At 40.4% G+C, this 19,619-nt stretch overlaps 1 protein-coding gene across 2 annotated transcripts in view; it reads right to left on the minus strand.

Moving 5' to 3' along the window:
* Nucleotides 1-210: 210 nt before the first annotated feature.
* Nucleotides 211-19,619, minus strand: part of NLRP3 (NLR family pyrin domain containing 3) — a 34,815-nt gene continuing 15,406 nt past the window's right edge. For both annotated transcript variants that reach the window (XM_087430243.1, XM_087430242.1), the window contains 3 exons: nucleotides 4,583-4,753; nucleotides 3,908-4,078; nucleotides 211-894 (listed from right to left, as the gene is read on the minus strand). In XM_087430243.1, coding sequence (XP_087286369.1) covers nucleotides 795-894; nucleotides 3,908-4,078; nucleotides 4,583-4,753 — 442 coding nt within the window. In that variant the 3' untranslated portion in view covers nucleotides 211-794. The remainder of the gene's footprint in view (nucleotides 895-3,907; nucleotides 4,079-4,582; nucleotides 4,754-19,619) is intronic.

Here is a 19,619-nt window from a genome sequence, read left to right on the forward strand (position 1 = left end):
AGCTCCATCCCCTCTAAAACCTTCCTCTGCATGATTTTCAACCTCCTGTCCTACCAGAGCTGAAATTTCCACCATCAGAGTTAGGGTGAGGCAATTTTTCCCCCATTCATTACAATTGAATCATTTGGCAAAGAGATTTTAAAAATTCATAAAGAAATTTAATTTATCTTTAGTACTTTAGATAAATAAGTAAAAAGATTTCTAGGCACCATCTTTTAAAATTAAGGAAAGGAAACAATTTAACTCAATAAATACAACAAAGTTTTTATATCTTCTGAATTGTCAACCAACTACAATAAAAATGAATTATTTTATTAGAAAATAAAACTGTTACAAAAATAAATAAGTTGCTGCCACAAAATTGCAACATAATATACAGTTAACTCACCCTATTTACAGTCAGTTAAGAGCAAGATGGCAGGAGTGGTGATGTGGGCAAAATAAACAGAACAAAAAGAGGGAAAAGAGCTGAGGGAAGGAGATTTTGAGAAGAAAGCACAAAGTGCTTTATGTAATGAGTTACACGAGGTCACCGAGAGGAACACACCCTCTGAGAAGGCGCTGTGATGAGAACTGGATCATCTGGACAATTCTGTTGCCTTCTTGTCTTCAACCCAGTGTCAAAGGAGATGCTCACGCTCTCTCTGCAAAGCACCATCCGCAGGCTTTCGTCTCCCACACAGACCAGAAGAATCTCGGAGCGCTGGTCTAACCCTGATGGAGGAGCCTCTTGCTCTGGTCCACACCGCATGGCGGGGCCAGGAACATGGGCGTCTGGCGGCCCTGCTCCGTCGCTACCACGAGGGCTCAAAGACAACGGTCAGCTCGGGCTTTTCTTCCTGCAGTGTTTCTAACGCGCATTTGGTCTCATAATTGAAATACATTTCACACAGACTGTAAAGAAAAATACAGAGCCTCGGGTTATTCTCTCCAAACGACACTCAGAGTTTCTGGCCTTAAAAACCCCATCTCCTCACCATCCCTAACCTCACAGCTTCCTAGCTCTCCACCACTGTGCTTCATGCCAAAGGTGGTTTCTGCTTTATTTTTAACCTTTGAGTTTGGAAATGTTTAAACATATGTAAATGTAGAGAGAAAAGCATAATGAATCCCCATATGCCCATTTCCCAGGTCCGACAATTAACAGCTCCTGGCCAATGTTGTTTCATCTATTGCCCTCTCTCTCCTCACATCAACAGATCATTTTAAACACAGCATTTCATGCACCCATAAATATTTCACTGTGTGACACTAAATGAGGAAGGACTTTTAAAAACATAACCACAATGCCATTATCACACCTAAAAAATTTAACAATTCCTTAGTATCAACATATGTCCAATCAGTGCTTAAATTTCCTCAATTTTCTGATAAATTTTTTATATTATGTTCATTCAATTAGGAGCCGTATAAAGTCCACACATTGCAACTGCTTGGTATGCCTCTCAAGTCTTCTTTGATATAAGTTCTTCCTCCTTCTCTTTTTTAAAATTTCCCTCGCAACTTAACTAAGAAGTCACACCCTTTGCCCCGCATCATTTTTAGAAATCTTGATTTGGTTGTGCTGTGACTGAATGTCTGTGTTCCTCCAAAGTTCATATGTTGAAGCCCTAACCCTCAATGTGATGGTTTCGGAGATAAGGCCTTTGGGAGATGATCAGGGTTAGATGAGGTCACGGTGGCGGGTTCTCGTGATGAGATTAGTGCCCTCGTAAGAAGAGATACCAGAGCACACACTCTCTGTCTCTGTCACTCTCTTCTCTCCCTGTGCTGTGTGAAGACACAGCAAGACGGCAGCCATCTGCAAGCCTAGAAGAGAGCGCTCACCAGAAACCGAATCAGCCAGCACCGTAATCATGGACTCCCCACCTTCCCGTGAGGAATCAAAGTCTGTTGTTTAAGGCGCCCAGTCTATGCTGTTGTATTATGGCAGTCCGAGCTGACGAGACAGGTTGATTGCATCTGTGGATTCTCCCGTCTATTTTGAGCCTATCCCTCATCTCCAAGGTGTCCTTCAGGGCTGGCTCGGTGACCCCACATGCAGCAACATCTCCAGCTTCATCCTGAGCAACCCCTCCCTCTGTCTCTCTGTTTCTCCCAGCACTGGCAATGTTGGCTTTTCCTGCAGCAAATGTGCTCTACAGTAACTGCACAAGGATGCGATGTGATCCAAACTTCTGTTTATTCGAACTTGCATTCCAGTTGGTGCTCAGCCTTGACCAAGTCCCTGGGCTAATAGAATTTACATTCTTGGGGTAGGATATAGAAAATAAACAAGGAAATGATATACCATGTATGATGGTGGTCAACACTGTGGAAGAAAATAAGCAGAGAAGAGGGAAAAGCATGCTGGCCTGCTGTTTTCTGTAGGATGGTCAGAGACAGATTCTCACAGAACAAGACCTCTAAGCAGAGAATTTAAGGATGGATAAGAACAAAGCATGTGAACATCAAAAGGGAGAGAGTTCCAGGCAGAGGGAACAGCAAGTGCAAAGTTCTGGAGGTGACGGGGTTTTTGCAAAACAGCAAGGAGACCAGTGTGAGTGGAGCAGAAGGAACAAGGTCGGGAGAAGACGAGTTTACAGCGGGGGAAGACCACGTGGGGCCTTAGGTGCTGCCGAGGTTGCGGCTCTTACTGTGAATGTGACAGGAAGCCGCAGGAGCACGGTGGTGGGGGTGACAGGATCTGACTCATGTGTTGGCTGCACCCCCATCTGCTATGGTGAGAATAACAGACGCAGCGCGGCCTGGCAGGATGCCGCCAGGACAGTCCAGACAAGAGGTGATGGCGGCTTGAACCGGCAGGAGCCATGGAGCTGGTGGGAAGTGGTCAGAGCGGGCCATGAAGGCAGAGCTGACGGGATGCGCCAGTGGACTGGACGTGGGCGTGAGGAAAAAGAGGCATCAAGAATGACGCTAGGATTTTTTTGGCCTGAGAAATTCAGACTGAGTTTCCGTTGACTGAGATGAGAAGAAGCAGGTTTTAGACAGAGAGGGATAGCACAGGCTTGCATTTGGACACGTTAAGTTTAGGAGGCTTGTTAGACACCAAGTGGAAGGTCAACGAGCATTTGGACACGGAATTCATGGAGATATAAATTGGGGGACACAGCACATATATAATAAAGCCGGAAGACTAGGTGGTATAAATGAGGAAGAAAGTGTAGAGAAGAAAAATTAGCCCAATGAGTGAAACCTGGGGACTTAGCGTGTAAAGGTCAGGATGGTGAAGAGAAGCCAAAAAGGAGACTGAGCAGAAACAGCCAGTGAAGTAGAAGAAAATCCACAGGAGAGCATGTCACCCCCAAAGCCAAGTGAAGGAACTGTCTTCAGTGGAGAGTGATGGTGGGGCCGACAGGAGTTGTGAGACGCACTAGGAAGCTCTTCCCAGAGAGGTAATGGGTACCTCAGGGGTATCACCGATGACGGAAGGGAGCCATTGGTCCCCACACACTGCAGAAGGGCTGAATTTTATGAAGTTTCTGATCTGGATGTTTCTGGAGCACTCTCTTCCATTTAGAAATCCTCAGAAAGAAGACTGACGGCACCTCCACTATGCAAAGACTGTTGCAATTAGGACGACCCAGTGACCAGTCTAGTTCCACAAAGCACAATCCCTCACACAGAAATACAATTCTATTCGGCCACTTTCGGTGGGACTTATGTTTCTTTCAGGGAAATAGATGAGAAGTCTTTTCACACCAAACTGAACCTTGATTACTCTAAATGTCCGGATGAAGTTGGATACGCAGTTCATGACTCAAATACCCCATAAAAATACCCACAACAACTAGCCAGGCCCCATCTCACCCTGAGCGCAAGCAAAGCCATCCAGGATGTTGGTAACTAGTCAACGTTTCCTGAGAACTCTGAACCTGGCAGGCACATCCCTGCAGAGCACGCTTACCCCAGGCTTTTTAGGAGGCAGCCCTGCTGTTTCAGCACTTCGCAGAGCAGCATGACCCCCAGATCACCCAGGTCATTGCTGCCCAGGCTCAGCTCACGCAGGCTCTGGTTGGAGGTCAGCAGTGTGGACAGATCCCAGCAGCAGTGTGAGGTGAGGCTGCAGCTGTCTAATCTGCAAGAAAGAGGGTGATTTACAGAATGTGCCCCCTGGCCATCCCCTACATCTCCCAGGTCTCAGCTTGCAATGTTTCAGATGCAGAGACAGCACAGGGTGAACAAGACTGGAAAAATCTTACATGCCCATGGTTATTCTTCTCTCCTTTTCAGATAGGAGTATCTTTTCCAGTCTACTGGATTGTGCAGATCACATTAGTAACAGCACTTTGTGAATTGATTTTTCCCAAATTCTATGTCTCCCTATGAATTTCCCTAAAATACTTGTGCCATTCCACCCCCACTCTTTTGTGGTAGAGAAATTTGTGGTGAGAAGAACTCCAGAATTTTCCTTTACACCCTCTAGAAGTAGAACTCCTCCCAGTCCCACCATCCCCAATAAGCCAAACCCTCGGAGAACTCCATCCCTCCTCAGACACAGATGATCTCGTCGTCATTCCCTCAAGCTCCCCCCACCCAGCCACCAGGTATTCTCATCACTGTAACAAGCTAAGGGACTTACTCCAACATCTGCAGCTTGCAGTTGGGGTGCAAGAGCCCCTCACAGAGCAGTTTGACCCCTGTGTCTCCAAGAGCATTGCCCCGCAGGTAAAGTTGCATGAGATTCTGGTTGGTACTGAACACCGAGGACAGGGCTGGACAGCAGCCTGAGGTAAGGCCAGAATTCACCAACCTGTAGAAGGAACAGGGGGAAGAGTCCTCAGCGACCAGCCTTCTTTGGACACAGCACAGCTGTCTCACCGCAGAAACCTCACCTCGTCTGAAAAGCTGCATCCTTCAGCTTAGAGGTCAGGAGCCAGTATCATGGATGTGCCTGAGGAGAGCACGACTCCCCGTCCTGGCCCCACAAGAGAGACAAACTGAGGTCTCAGCAGATGCTTGGCTGGGCTCAGTAGAAGAGACAGAATGAAAGCAAACTGATCTGGATTCCCTCTACATCCCTCCTCCTTCTCGCTCATGTTCCCTCTGACCATGCACGCTCCTCACCACCACTTCTTCCACAAAGACTGCCCAGTTGATCCTGACTAATAATTCCCACAACACTGCAGAGACCTGCCTTATTTGATTCTTACATCGACCGGGCAAGGTGGCAGTTCCGCTGTAACTATTACCTGTTTTCACAGATTAGAAACCCAGTCTCATCAAATCACATTTCTCCTGGGGTCAAAGAGCAAGTGTGTGGTGGAGAGGGGATGCGGACATAAGCTGTCCAGTGTCATCTGCCCTCTGTTGCCCTTCTGCCCAGCTCCCTCCTCCTCCTGCACCGTGAGGGCCTCTCAGAGCACAGAGCCCTAGGTTTGCGCTACACTTCACGGAGTTAAGATTTTTGATATACTACTCTTGGGTCTAGTTGAGGGTGTTCTATCGCCCAGGGAGAGCACACTGGCTCTGATATAGACAGCTGCGCCAGTCCTGCATATGCATCAGAGGGTGGCACACAGTGTACAGAAAGGCACATACACCAAGACTTCAATGAAGCCTTGATTTAAGAACAGCTCAAGCGATCACATACCTTCCTGCCAGAATCCTTAACAATGACATGTGTTTAAGCTCTAAGGTGTCTTAGAATCAGGAAAAACAGAAACAAAGAAAGAAGTCATTCAGACAGTGTAGCCTGAACAGATGACCACAAGGAAACGGAAGTACTTATCCTCCCACTGGTCTCCCTCCTCCAGGTCAAGGATGAATCACAGTGAAAAAGGAAGAGTAAGCAAGACGAAGGGGGAAATTAAGCCCCAGAGGAATGAGCAGAAACAAAGCAAGTTCTGAGTGGCTTCCAGCTGAGAAGAATTTTGTCAGAGGGTCCTTAGGGAACACGCAGAAGAGATTCGTTTGTGTCCCCCAACATTTGTATGTTGAAATCTTAACCCCCAATGCGATGGTACTAGGAGGTGGGGCCTTTCAGGGTCATGAGGGTAGAGCCCTCACGATGGGATTAATGCCTTTATAAGAGAGCTCCCTGGCTCCCTCCGCATGTGAGGACATAGGGAGAAGGTGGCTGTCTGCAGGCCAGAAAGAGTCCTCCCCAGGAACCAGCTGATCTATAGGTGCCTTCATCTTGGTCTTCCAGCCTCCAGAACTGTGAGAAATAAATGTTTGAGCCACTTGGTCTACAGCATTTTTGTTATAGCAGCCCAAGTGGACTAAGACACTGGCAAAGATGAAGAACATTCCAGAAGACTGGAGATGGTCATAAAAAAGGAAAGGAAAGAATATTAAAAAAAAAAAAAAAAAAGAATCTTTTGAAAGTTACACAATGGCAAGCTTTACCACTGTTTCCAGAAAAGGACTAGAAAGGATTATGAAACAGATGTTTGAGGAGCCATGCATAGTTAAATGGCAGCAGTCACAAGGAGACAAGTTGGTTTTGTTAAGAATAAGTCACATCTGAATTATCAAAATGTTGGTAACCATTGAGACTGAATGATGGGTACATGGAGTAGGTAATAAAATGTTTAGAAAGTCAAGCAACCAAGTTTTACCAAGCAATCTGCTAGATTAGAGGAATGTAACCAACATCATATATCTTGGTTTCAACTGATCCATTAACTCAGCTCTACACTTACGGAGCACAGATATCTCGCCATGTACTACATTAAGTTAAATTATTAGGTTTTTAAAAATTACTAGTGATATGCCTTATGTCACAAAAATGTCTCAAATAAAATTGAGAAAGAAGATTTAACACTTATTAAATATTTACTATGTCCTTGACTGTTTGATGATGACTTTAAATAGGATTATCTCATTGAATTGTTACAAAACCAAGACGCAGGGGTTGTTTTTGTCCCTATTTTTAGATGGAAAAACAGGATCAGAGAAATTACTTGAAGAATGAAAAGGAGCTTTCTAGATGGACGGTGGGGGTGGGAGACTAACAGTAGCCCTCCAGGCAGAGGAAAGTGGAGAAAGAGCCGATCAGGTCCTTAGAACTAAACGTTAATCCAGTCCTGCTCAAGGTGGAGTGAGCCGTGTGTTAGGCGAGAGGGCAGGAACAGCCATCCAGGGCTTGGCAGGAGCAGCCTTGCATGCCCGGCTGAGGAGTACCAACTCCACTCTGGCTGCAGAGAAGAACTTTCAAAGGTGTTCTGAGCAAAGGCTCAATATTGTCAAACTTTCATTTTAGAAAGCTCCCTTCGGTGTTATGTAAAAAAAAATGAGAGGTATAGGGAACTGAAAGTAGAGAAAATTTAGGATTGTCCTCTGTTTACTGGCTAATCAGCCTCCTGGAAAGTCCCACTGTTCAACAAGGCTGTAAGGAGAGGGCAAGAACAGGACAAAGGATGGGGTGGGAGTAAGTTACAAGAATTAAAGTATTTTGCAAATGCTCAGTGTGTGACACTTATGTAATATGGGGGTAGGGAGGCAATATGCAGGCAGAGATAAAGGTCTAAAGTCCAAGAAAAGAAAATTTGGCTATAACTAACAAAATATAAAATGCCTAAAAGTTTTGCCTCATTAATTCCCCCATTATCCATCTCAAAAGAAACACTGACACATACATAAAGTTATGTATATAAATATGCTTTTTCAGAGTTGTTTGTAATAGTTAAAAAGTAGAAACCCATCCAAAGGTTCATTATTCAATGAGTAGCTAAATAAATTACCATAATGCGTACTATGGAATATTATGCCCAAATCTGTAGATCTGTATTTACTAGCATAGTATCTATCCACAATAAATGAAAAAAAGCAAATCATAGAAAGTATTCACATTATTATTCCAATTTGGACAAATGGATAGAGTGTTATGGGTTGAATTGTGTCCCCCAAAACTTTATAGGTTGAAGTCCTAGCCCCCAGTACTTCAGAATGTGGCCTTATTGAAATAGGGTCATTGAAGATGTAATCAGTTAAGATGAGGTCATTAGGGGGACATGAGTGGTGTCCTTATATAAAGGGGAAATTTGGACACAAAGACAGACACACACCAACACAGGAAGAAAACCATGTAGAGACAAAGGCTAAGATTGAGGTGGTGCATCTACAAGCCAAGGAATGTCAAAGACTGCCAGCAAACCACCAAGAGCTGGAAGAGAAGAGTAGAACAGACACTTCCTCTCCGCCGTCAGAAGGAACAGCCCTGCTGACACCTTGGTCTTGAACTTTTAGCCTCCACTACTGAGAGACAATAAATTTTGGTTGGAACATTCTAGCCAACGACAGTGGAATATACATTCTCCTCAGGCACACATGGAACATTTTCTAGGCTACATCATATGTTAGGCCACAAAACAAGACTTAGCAAATCCAGATTGAAATCATACCAAGTATCTTCTCCAACCACAATTTTATGAAACTAGAAATCACTAACATTATGAAAACTGGAAAACTCAAGAATACATGGAAGTTAACACTCTCCTGAACAACCAGTGGGTCGAAGGAGAACGTATAGAGGAAATAAAAAAAGTATCTTGAGGGGGCCGGCCCGGTGGTGCGAGCGGTTAAGTGTGAGCGCTCTGCTGTGGTGGCCCAGGGTTCGCCAGTTCGGATCCCAGGCATGCACTGACGCACAACTTGGCAAGCCATCCTGTGGCAGCGTCCCATATAAAGTGGAGGAAGATGGGCACGGATGTTAGCCCAGGGCCACTTCCTCAGCAAAAAGATGAGGATTGGCAGATGTTAGCTCAGGGCTGATCCTCCTCACAAAAAAAAAAAAAAAAAAGTATCTTGAGACAAACAAAAATGGAAACACAACATACTAAAGGTTACGGGATGCAGCAAATCAATTTTAAGGGGGAAGTTTCTAGCTGTAAATGCATACATAAAAAAAATTGAGAGAACTTAAATAAACAACTTAACTTTATCCTCAAGGAAGTAGAAGAACATACAAAGCCCAAAGTTACCAAAAGGAAGGAAACAAAAAAGATTAGAGTAGAAATAAATAAAAATAGAGGACAAGAAAACAATAGAAAGATTAACAAAACTAAGAGTTGGCCTTTGAAAAGATAAACAAAATTGACAAAGCTTTAGCTAGACAAGCAAAGATATTAAGAGAGAGGACCCAAATCAACAAAATTGTAAATGAAAAGGAGACATTACAACTGATAACACAAAGTACAAAGAACTGTAAGGGGCTACTACAAACATAACCAACAAACTGGACAACCTAGAAGAAATGAAAAAATTCTTAGAAACATACAACATACCAACACAGATCAAGAAGAAATAGAAAATCTGAACAGACCAGTTACTAGTAAGCAAATTGAATAGGTAATCAAAAAACTCCCAACAAGGAAAGGACCAGGATGAGATGGTTTCATTGGTGAATTTTATCAACATTTAAAGAACAATTAATGCCAATCCTTCTCAAACGCTTCAAAAAAATCAAAGAGGAGGAAACACTTCCAATCTCATTTTATGAGGCCAGCATCACCCTGATACCAACCAGATAGGACCCTACAAAAAAAGAAAACTACAGGCCAATATCCCTGATGAATATACATACAAAAACTCTCAACAAAATACTAGTAAACCAAATTCAGCAGCATATTAAAAGGATCATTCACCATGATCAAGTGAGATTTATCCCTGGGATGAAAGGATGTTTCAACATACACAAACCAATCAATGTGATACATCACATTAACAAAATGAAAGATAAAAAACTTATGATCATCTCAATAGACACAGAAAGACGATTTAACAAAATTCAACATCCATTCATGATGAAAACTCTTAACAAATTAGGCATAGAAAGAACATATCTCAACATAATAAAGGCCGTATATAACAAGCCTACAGCTAATGTCATATTCAATGATGAAGGGTTGAGAGCCTTTCCTCTAAGATCAGGAACAAGAAAAGGATGCCTACTTTCTCCACTCCTATTCACCATAGTACTGGGAGTCCTAGCCAGAGCAATCACACAAGAAAAAGAAATAAAAAGCATCAGAATCGGAAAAGAAGAAGTAAAATTGCCTCTATTTGCAGATGACGTGATATAATGTATAGAAAATCCTAAAAACTCAACTAAAAAACTATTAAATCTGATCAATGAATTCAGTAAAGTTGTAGGATACAAAATCAACATACAAAAGTCAGTAGCATGTCTATACAATAAAAACAAATTTTCTGAAAAAGAAATAAAGAAATCGATCCCATTTACAATAGAATCAAAAATAATAAAATACTTATGAATAAATTTAACCAAGGAGATGAAAGATCTCTACTTTGAAACTACAAGACATTGATGATAGAAATTGAAGGAGACCCAGATAAATGCAAAGATATCCCTTCTTCATAAATTGGAAGAACTAATATTGCTAAAATGTCAATACTACCTGAAGCCATCCATAGATTCAATGCAATCCCTATCAAGACTCCAATGGTACTTTTTACAAAAGTAGAAAAAACAATCCTAAAATTTATGTGGAACCACAAAAGACCCTGAATAGCCTAAGTAATCCTAAGAGAGAAGAACACAGCAAGAGGCATCACACTTCCCAATTTCAAACTATATTACAAAGTTATAGTAATCAAAACAGGATGGTATTAGCATAAAAACAGATACATAGAATAATGGAACAGAATCAAGAGCCCAGAAATAAATCCAAGCATATATAGTCAACTAATATATGACTAGGGGCCAAGAATACTCAATGGAGAAAACACAGTCTTTTCAACCAATAGTGCTGAGAAAACTAGATATTCACAGGTAAAAGAATGAAACCAGACCCCTATCTTATACAACTTACAAAAATTAACTCAAAATGGATTAAAGACTTAAGTGTAAGACCTGAAATCATAAAACTCCTAGAAAGAAAACATAGGAAAAAAAGCTCTCTGACATGGATCTTAGCATTGATTTTCTGAATATGACGCCTAAAGCACAGCAACAAAATCAAAAATAAACAAGAGGGGGGGCTGGCCCCGTGGCTTAGCAGTTACGTGCGCATGCTCCACTACTGGCGGCCCGGGTTCAGATCCCGGGTGCACACTGACGCACCGCTTCTCTGGCCATGCAGAGGCCGTGTCCCACATGCAGCAACTAGAAGGATGTGCAGCTATGACATACAACTATCTACTGGGGCTTTGGGGAAAAAAAAAGGAGGAGGATTGGCAATAGATGTTAGCTCAGAGCTGGTCTTCCTTTAGCAAAAAGAGGAAGATTAGCATGGATGTTAGCTCAGGGCTGATCTTCCTCACAAAAAAAATAAAAAAAAAAAAATAAACAAGTGGGACTTTATCAACTAAAAAGCTTCTGCACAGCAAAAGAATCCATCAACAAAATGAAAGGCAACCTACAGAATGGGAGAAAAGATTTGCAAATCATATACCTGATAAGAGGTTAATATCCAAAATATTTAAAGAACTAATACAACTCAAGAGTGAGAAAAACAAATAATCCAATTTAAAAATGGGCAAAGGACCTGAATAGACATTTTTCTAAAGAAGACATTCAAATGGCCAACAGGTACACAAAAAGATGCTCAACATCACTGATCATTAGGGAAATGCAAATCAAAACCACAGTCACACCTGTTAGAATGGCTATTATCAAAAAGACAAGAAATAACAAGTATTGGCAAGGATGTGGAGAGAAGGGAATCCTCGTGCACTGTTGGTGGAAATGTAAATTGGCACAGCTAATGGAAAAGTAGGGAGGTTCCTCAAAAAATTAAACCTAGAACTACCATATGATCCAGTAATTCCACTTCTGGGTACTTATCTGAAGGAAACAAAATCACTATATTGGAGAAATATCTGCACCCCATGTTCATTGCAACATTATTTACAATAGCCGAAACATGGAAACAATCTAAGTGTCCATCAACAGATGAAAGGATAAAGAAGATGTGGTATATATATATACAACGGAATACTAATCAGCCATAAAAAAGGAAATTCTGCCATTTGCAACAACATGGATGGACCTTGAGGGCATTGTGCTAAGTCAAATAAGTCAACCAAAGACAAATACTGTATGATTTCACTTGTATGTAGAATCTAAAAAAAAAAAAAACTCATAGAAAAAGAGATCAGATTTGTGATTACCAGAGGTAGTGGGTGGGGGCTGGAATTAGAAGAAGATGGTCAAGGGTACAAACTTGCAGTTATAAAATAAACAAGTCCTGGGATATAATTTACAACATGACGACTATAGTTAACACTGCTGAATGATATATAGGGAAGTTGCTAAGAGAATAAATCCTAAAATTTCTCGTCAAAGGAAAAAAACATTTTTTTGTAACTGTATGAAGTGTTGGATGTTAACTAAACTTATTATGGCAATTATTTCACAATATACGAATGTCAAGTCATTATGCTGTACACCTTAAACTTATACGGTGCTGTATATCAGTTACATCTCAATAAAACTGAAAGAAAAAAATAGAAATAAATGTCTGTTGTGTAAGCCACTCCTTTTGTGATGCTTTGTTACAAAAGCCCCAGAAAACCAATATATAGAGTGTATTAAGATGGGGGGGATGGATGGACAGATGAATGGATAAATGTTCATGTATTACAAAATCTCTGGAAGTTTGTTCATCACCCTGTTGTAAATGGTGCTCTCAGAAGTGGGCTGTGGAGGAGATTTCCTGTCTTACTTTATGCATCTATATTATTTGATATTTTTGCACTAAGCACGTCTTATTTTGTAATAAAAAACTCACATGCAGGGCTTCCAGTTTCCTGTTCAGCGTGTAGGAAGCTTAGGAGTCGGCACTCTGTCCTAGCAACAAGTTAAAAGCTGAACAAACTGACAAGTCCACAACTCTTCTTAGACCAGTAGGAGACGTGTGGTTGCAGGGCAACCTGCTGCTCCCCAAATTGGAGAGACGGAGAGGCAAACAAAGAGATTTACAACCTGGATCAGAAACCCACAAGCTGAAACCTCTGTGGGAACCAGTGCCCAGGCAGGGAAACCTGAACTACAGCTGGCAAATGGCTGGAGGCTAGGTGTGGACAAGCGTGAGACCAAAACTACAGGGGGACCTGGTCACAGGGGCGCACCAGGAGCTCAACCAGGTTCTCACAGTGAAGATCAGAGAAAAGTCCCTTTGTGCTTCCAGCGGGGGGAGGGGAAGGAATCATCGTGACATCACCAGAGCGCTCTGTTCTCAACAAGGCTTGGCCTCAGGAGAAGCCGGTTAGCCCAAGCCTAAGCTGCTGGGGTATTATCAGAGCCCAAAGGACCCGAGGGAAAGGAAGTGCTCAACTCTAGCCCCCTCTAGCCATCCTGTCCCAGCTACAGGGGTAGGAAACAACTGAGAAGCACTTGAAAAGCACTGAGAAGTCCCAGCCCAGAGGCACAGGCTCACTAAAAGACTGAGACCTAATCACAGGACTATAGATGCTTCCTTCCCCCACCTCATCGCCACATCACCAAGGTCTATTTACAGCAGGTCCCTTCACCCAGCACATCAAGTCGAGTATCAGGGAAAAATTACAGGACATTTTAAAAGGCAAAAGGAGTTTGAAGAGACAGAGAAAACATCAGAACCAGACTCAGTTATGTCAGGAATTTTGAAATGATCAGAACAGGAATTTAAAACAACTATAATTGATAAACCAGTGGCTGTAAGAGAGAGCATGCAAGAACAGATGAGCAATGTAAGCAGAGAGACAGAAATTCTAAGAACCAAAAAGAAATGCTAGAGATAAAAAACACTGTAACAGAAATGTAGATTGCTTGATGGACTTATTAGTAGACTGGACATGGCTGAGGAAAGACTCTCTGAGCTTGAGGCTATCTCAATAGAACCTCCAAAAACTAAAAACTAAACAGAAAAAGAATACTGAAAACAAAGAACAAAACATCCCAGAACTCTGGAACAACCATAAAAGTTGTATGACTGTAACATACATATAATGGGAATACCAAAAAAGAGAAGAAAAACAGAAAGGAATAGAAGAAATATGTAAAACACTAATGACCAAGAATTTCCCCCAAATTAATGTCAGACACCAAACCATAGATCCAGGAAGCTCAGAGAACACCAATCAGGATAAATGCCAAAAAAAACCAAAAAACAAAAACAAAAATAACCCCAAAACAAAACAAAAACTACAGCTAGGTGTATAATTTTCAGAATACAGAAAATAAAAGATAAAGAAAAAATCCTGAAAAAAGCCAGAGGGGGAAAAAAACACCTTATCTATTCGAGGACCAAAGATAAGAATTACATCTGACTTCTCAGAAACCCTGCAAACAAGAAGAGAGTGAAGTGAAATATTTAGTGTTGAGAGAGGAAAAAAAAAACACCTAGAATTCTATACACTGTGAAATTATCTATCAAAAGTGAAAGAGAAATAAACTTTCTCAAACAAAAATTGAGGGAATTTGTTGCCAGAAGACTCATCTCACAAGAATTGTTAAAACAAGTTCTTTAGAGAGAAGGAAAATAATATAGGTCAGATCTAGATAAAGAAAAGAAGAGCATTGAAGAAGGAATAAGTAAAGGTAAAGTAAAAACTTTTATTTTTATTATTCTTAATTGATCAAATAGATAACACTGTGCTTAAAGTAATAATAGCAACAATGTATTCAATTATTTATATTTATGTGTATACATATATGCTTATGTCCAAGTGAAACGAATGACAGCAATGATACAAGGGACAAGAGTGAGTAATTAAGATATTTTGTTGATATAAGGTATTCACACTACCTATGAAATGGTGTAGGGTTATTTGAAAGTAGACTTGGATTTGTTGTAAATGTGTATTGCAAACTCTAGGGCAACCACTAAGAAAAGTTAAAAAAAAAAAAAAAGCATAATGGATATGCTAAGAAAGGGGACAAAATGGAATGACATAAAATGCCCAATTAAAATCACAAAAGACAGAAAAAAGAGAGGAAGACAAAAGTAGGATCAAAGAACAAGGGCAACAAATAGAAAACAGGAATAAACAGATGGATATTAATCCAACTTTATCAATCATCACTCTGAATGTCAATGGCCTAAATGAACCAGTTAAAAGATGGATTGTAGAGCGGATAAAAAACAAGACCCAGCTCTATGTTGTCTACAAGAAACCCACTTTAAATATAAAGACACATACAGATTAAAAGTAAAGGGATGGAAAAAATTAAAAAAGTAAAGGATGGAGAAAGATAAACTATGCTAACACTAATCAAAAGAAAGCAGAGAATATGTGGCATAAATATACAATGGAATATTAATCAGCCTTGAAAAAGAAAAATATCCTGTCATTCGTGACAACATGGATGAACCCAGAGGACATTATGCTAAGTGAGATGAGCCAGACAAAGACAAATATCACACGATCTCATTTCCATGTGGCATCTAAAAAAAAAAAAAGGCAAACTCATAGTAAAAGAGTAAAATACTGGTTACCAGAGGCTGAAGGAGGGGTGGGGGAAAAAGGCAGATATTGATCAAAGGGTACAAGCTTCCAGTTATAAGATGAATAAATTCCTAATGTACAGCATGGTGACTATAGTTAATGATAATATATTGTATACTTGATACTTGCTAAGAGAGTAGATCTCAAGTGTTCTCACCACACACAAACAAAGGTAACAATGTGAGGTGATGGATATGCTAATTAGATTGTAGAAATTGATTCACAATGTATATATATATATCAAAACATCATGTTGTACACATTAAATATGTATGTTTTTTATTTGTCAATCTTACCTCAACAAAGCTGGAAAAAATTAAAAATTTAAAAAATAAAAATAAAGCAGGAGTAGCTATATTAATTTCAGACAAGGCAGACTTCAGAGCAGTGAAAGTTATCAGGAATAAAGAAGGACATTACATAATGATACAGGAGTCATTTCTCCAACAATCCTTAACATGTGTGTGCCTAAAAACAGAGTCAAAATTTGTGAGGCAAAAACTGATAGAACTGCAAGAAGAAATAGATGAATCTACTATTGCTGGAGACTTCAACACCCCTCTATCAGAAACGGACAGATCCAGCAGGCAGAAAATCAGCAAAGACATAGTTGAACTCAACAACACCATCAATCAACTGGATATAAGTGACATCTATGAACTATTGCATTCAACAGCAGAGGAATACACATTCTTCTCACACTCACATGTAACATTCACTAAGATAGACCACATTCTGAGTCACAAAGCATACCTTAAAAAGGTTAAAAAATAGAAATCAAAAAGAAAGTCCTCTAATCTCCAACTGGTTGAATAGTCAGAATCAAAACAAACAAAGCTATGCCTAAATAAGAAATGTGTTTGCTATAGCAAATGCACCATCAGAGGAATAACTTACCAAACACCATGACAAGCCATGGTAACAGAGCATCACAAAAAGAAAACAACAATTCTCCAGAATCCAAACACAAGTCATTGTAGATTATGATCTGACTGATAAAGAATTCAAAACAGCTGTCACAAAGAAACTCAATGAGCTGCAAGAAAACTCAGAAAGGCAGTTCAATGAGCTCAGGAATAAAATCAATGAACAGAAGGAATATTTTACGAAAGAGATTGAAACTCTAAAAAAGAACCAAACAGAAATTCTGGAGCTGAAGAACCCAATAAATGAGATGAAGAATGCATTAGAAATAGAGCAGACCATGTGGAAGAGAGAATTAGCAAGCTTGAAGATAGAAATCTAGAAATGAGGCAGGTAGAAGAGGAGAGAAAACAAAGATTTTTTTTTAGTGTAGAAATTCTATGATAATTATCCAAGTCCATTAGAAAGGGAAATATAAGGATGATGGAACCTAAAAACATCTACAAAAAACCTACAGCTAAATTATACTTAGTGGAGAGGAGCTCAAAGCATTACCACTAAGATAAGGAAGAAGACAAGGATGTCCCCTCTCACTACTCCTTTTTTTCACCATACTGAAGTCCTTGCTAATGCAATAAGACAACAAAAGGAAAAATAATAAAAATATACAGATTGGGAAGGAAGAAATAAAATCATCTTTGTTCGCAGATGACGTGATCTTCTATGTATAAAATCTGAAAGAACTGACAAAAAAAATCTGAGAATGAAAAAGTGATTACAGCAACTTTGCAGGATACCAGGTTAATATGCAAAAATCAATCACTTTCCTATATATTAGCAAGGATCAAGTGGAATTTGAAATAAAACTACCATTTATATCAGCTCCCCCCAAAATGAAATATATAGGTACAAATCTAACAAAATATGTACAAGATCTACATGAGGAAAACTACAAAACTCTGATGAAACAAATCAAAGAACAAAATAAATGGACAGATATTCAGTGTTCATGGATAGGAAGACTCAATGCTGTCAAGATGTCAGTTCTTCCTAACTTGATCCAGATTCGATGCAGTCCCAATCAAAATCCCAGCAAATTGTTTTTGGTGGATATTGACAAATTGATTCTGAAGTTCATATGGAGAGGGAAAACACCCATGACAGTCAACACAGTTTTGAAAGAGAAGAACAAAGTTGGAAGACTGACACTACTCAACTCTAAGATTTGCTATTAAGCAACAGTAATGAAGACAGTGTGGTATCGCCAAAAGAATGGACAAAGAGATCAATGGAACAGGATAGAGATCCCAGAAATAAGACCCACATAAATATAGTCAACTGATTTTTGACAAAGGAGCAAGGGCAATACAATGGATCAAAGACACTCTTTTTAACAAGTGGTGCTGGAACAACTAGATATCCACATGCAAAAAATGAATCTAGACAGTGATCTTATCCCCTTCACAAAAAAATAAATTTAAAAATTAACTCAATTAACTAAATGTAAAATGCAAAACTATAAAACTCCTAGAAGATAACATAGGAGAAAATCTAGCTGACCTTGAGTGGGCAATGACCTTTTAGATACAACACCAAAGGTATGATCCAGGAAAGAAATAATTGATAAGTTGGACTTTAGTAAAATTAAATTTTTCTTCTCTGTGAAAGACAGTGTTACAAGAATGAAAAGAAAAGCCACATTGGGAGAAAATATTTTCAAAAGACGTATCTGATAAAGGCCTGTTATCCTACATATACAAAGAACTCTTAAAACTCAATAATAAGAAAACAAACAATCCAATTAAAAGATGGGCCAAAGACCTTAACAGATACCTCACCAAAGAAGATATACAGATGGTAAATAAGTGTACGAAAAGATGCTCTGCATCATATGTCATCAGGGAAATGTATATTAAAACAACAATGAGATACAACTATACACCTACTAGAATGGCCAAAATCCAGAATGCTGACAACACCAAATGCTGAAGAGGATGTGGAGCAACAGGAACTCTCATTCACTGGTGGTGGGAATGCAAAATGGTACCACCACATTGGAAGACAGTTTGGCAGTTTCTTACAAAACTACACATGCTCTTACTGTATGATCCAGTAGTATCACTCCTTAGTATTTACTCAAAGGAGCTGAAAACTTATGTCCATACAAAAACCTGCACAAAGATGGTTATGGAAGCTTTATTCATAGTTATCAAAACTTGGCTAGAAGCAACCAAGATGTCCATCTGTAGGGGAATGGATAAATAAACTGGTGCACTCAGACAATGAAATATTATTCACTGCTAAAAAGAAATGAGCTATAAAGTCATGAAGAGACATAGAGGAAACTTAAAGGCATATTACTAAGTGAAAGAAGTCAATCTGAAAAGGCTACATATTGTATGATTTCAACAATATGATATTCTGGAAAAGGCAAAACTATGGAGACAGTAAAGAGATCAGAGGTTGCCAGGGGTTGAGGGGAGGGAGGGATGAATAGGTGGAGCACAGAGGATTTGGGGGGCAGCGAAAGTACTCTGTACGAAACTAAAATAGTAGATACATGTCATTATACATTTGTCCAAACCCATAGTCTGTACAACACCAAGAGTGAACCCCAGTGTACACTATGGACTTGGGTGATAACGATGTGTCAATGTAAGTTCATCAGTTGTCACAAATGTACCACTCTGGTGGAGGATGTTGATAATGGGGGAGGCTGTGCATGTGTAGGGGCAAGGGATATAAAGGAATTCTCTGTACTTTCCTCTCAATTTTGCTTTGAATCTAAAACTGGTCTAAAATATAAAAGCCTATTAAAAAGAAAAAAGCTCAAGAGCATTATCTGGGTTTAAGACCTGTTTCAGGAGCCATCTGAATACAGGTTGTGTTTGAAGCTGAGGGGTATGTATGTGCGAGTTCCCTGGGAGTGTAGAAACAGTTAGTAAAGGAGAAAACCAGTAGTGAAATCCCCAGACCACAGGAAGAGAAGTCGTCGCAGGATTCTAAGAAGCGGAAGCTGTAAAATTAGCAGGAAAGACTGAGCAGTGTCCCAAAAACAAGGGAGAAGGGTTTCAAGGAGGAGACGATGAGCAGAATTAAAGACAACAGATGTCAACTAAGATAAAGACCAGGAAGGATCTGCAAGAGCCAGAACCAGGAACATTGAGGGCCCACCCACAGGCTGTGCTCTGGGCGCTTCCCTGTCTGCCCCGTGGGAGTACTCTGCTCCGGTCTCTTCGCCTGGCTCTGCCCCTAGCTCCGCCCCCGGCTCCACCCCTGGCTCCTCCCCCAGCTCCACCTCCAGCTCTGCCCCTGGCTCTGCCCCTGGCTCTGCCCCTGGCTCCTCCCCAGCTCCACCT

The sequence above is a fragment of the Ceratotherium simum genome, chromosome 4 (genome assembly GCF_057802395.1).
Source record: "Ceratotherium simum simum isolate JZ-2026a chromosome 4, ASM5780239v1, whole genome shotgun sequence".
NCBI lineage: Eukaryota > Metazoa > Chordata > Mammalia > Perissodactyla > Rhinocerotidae > Ceratotherium > Ceratotherium simum.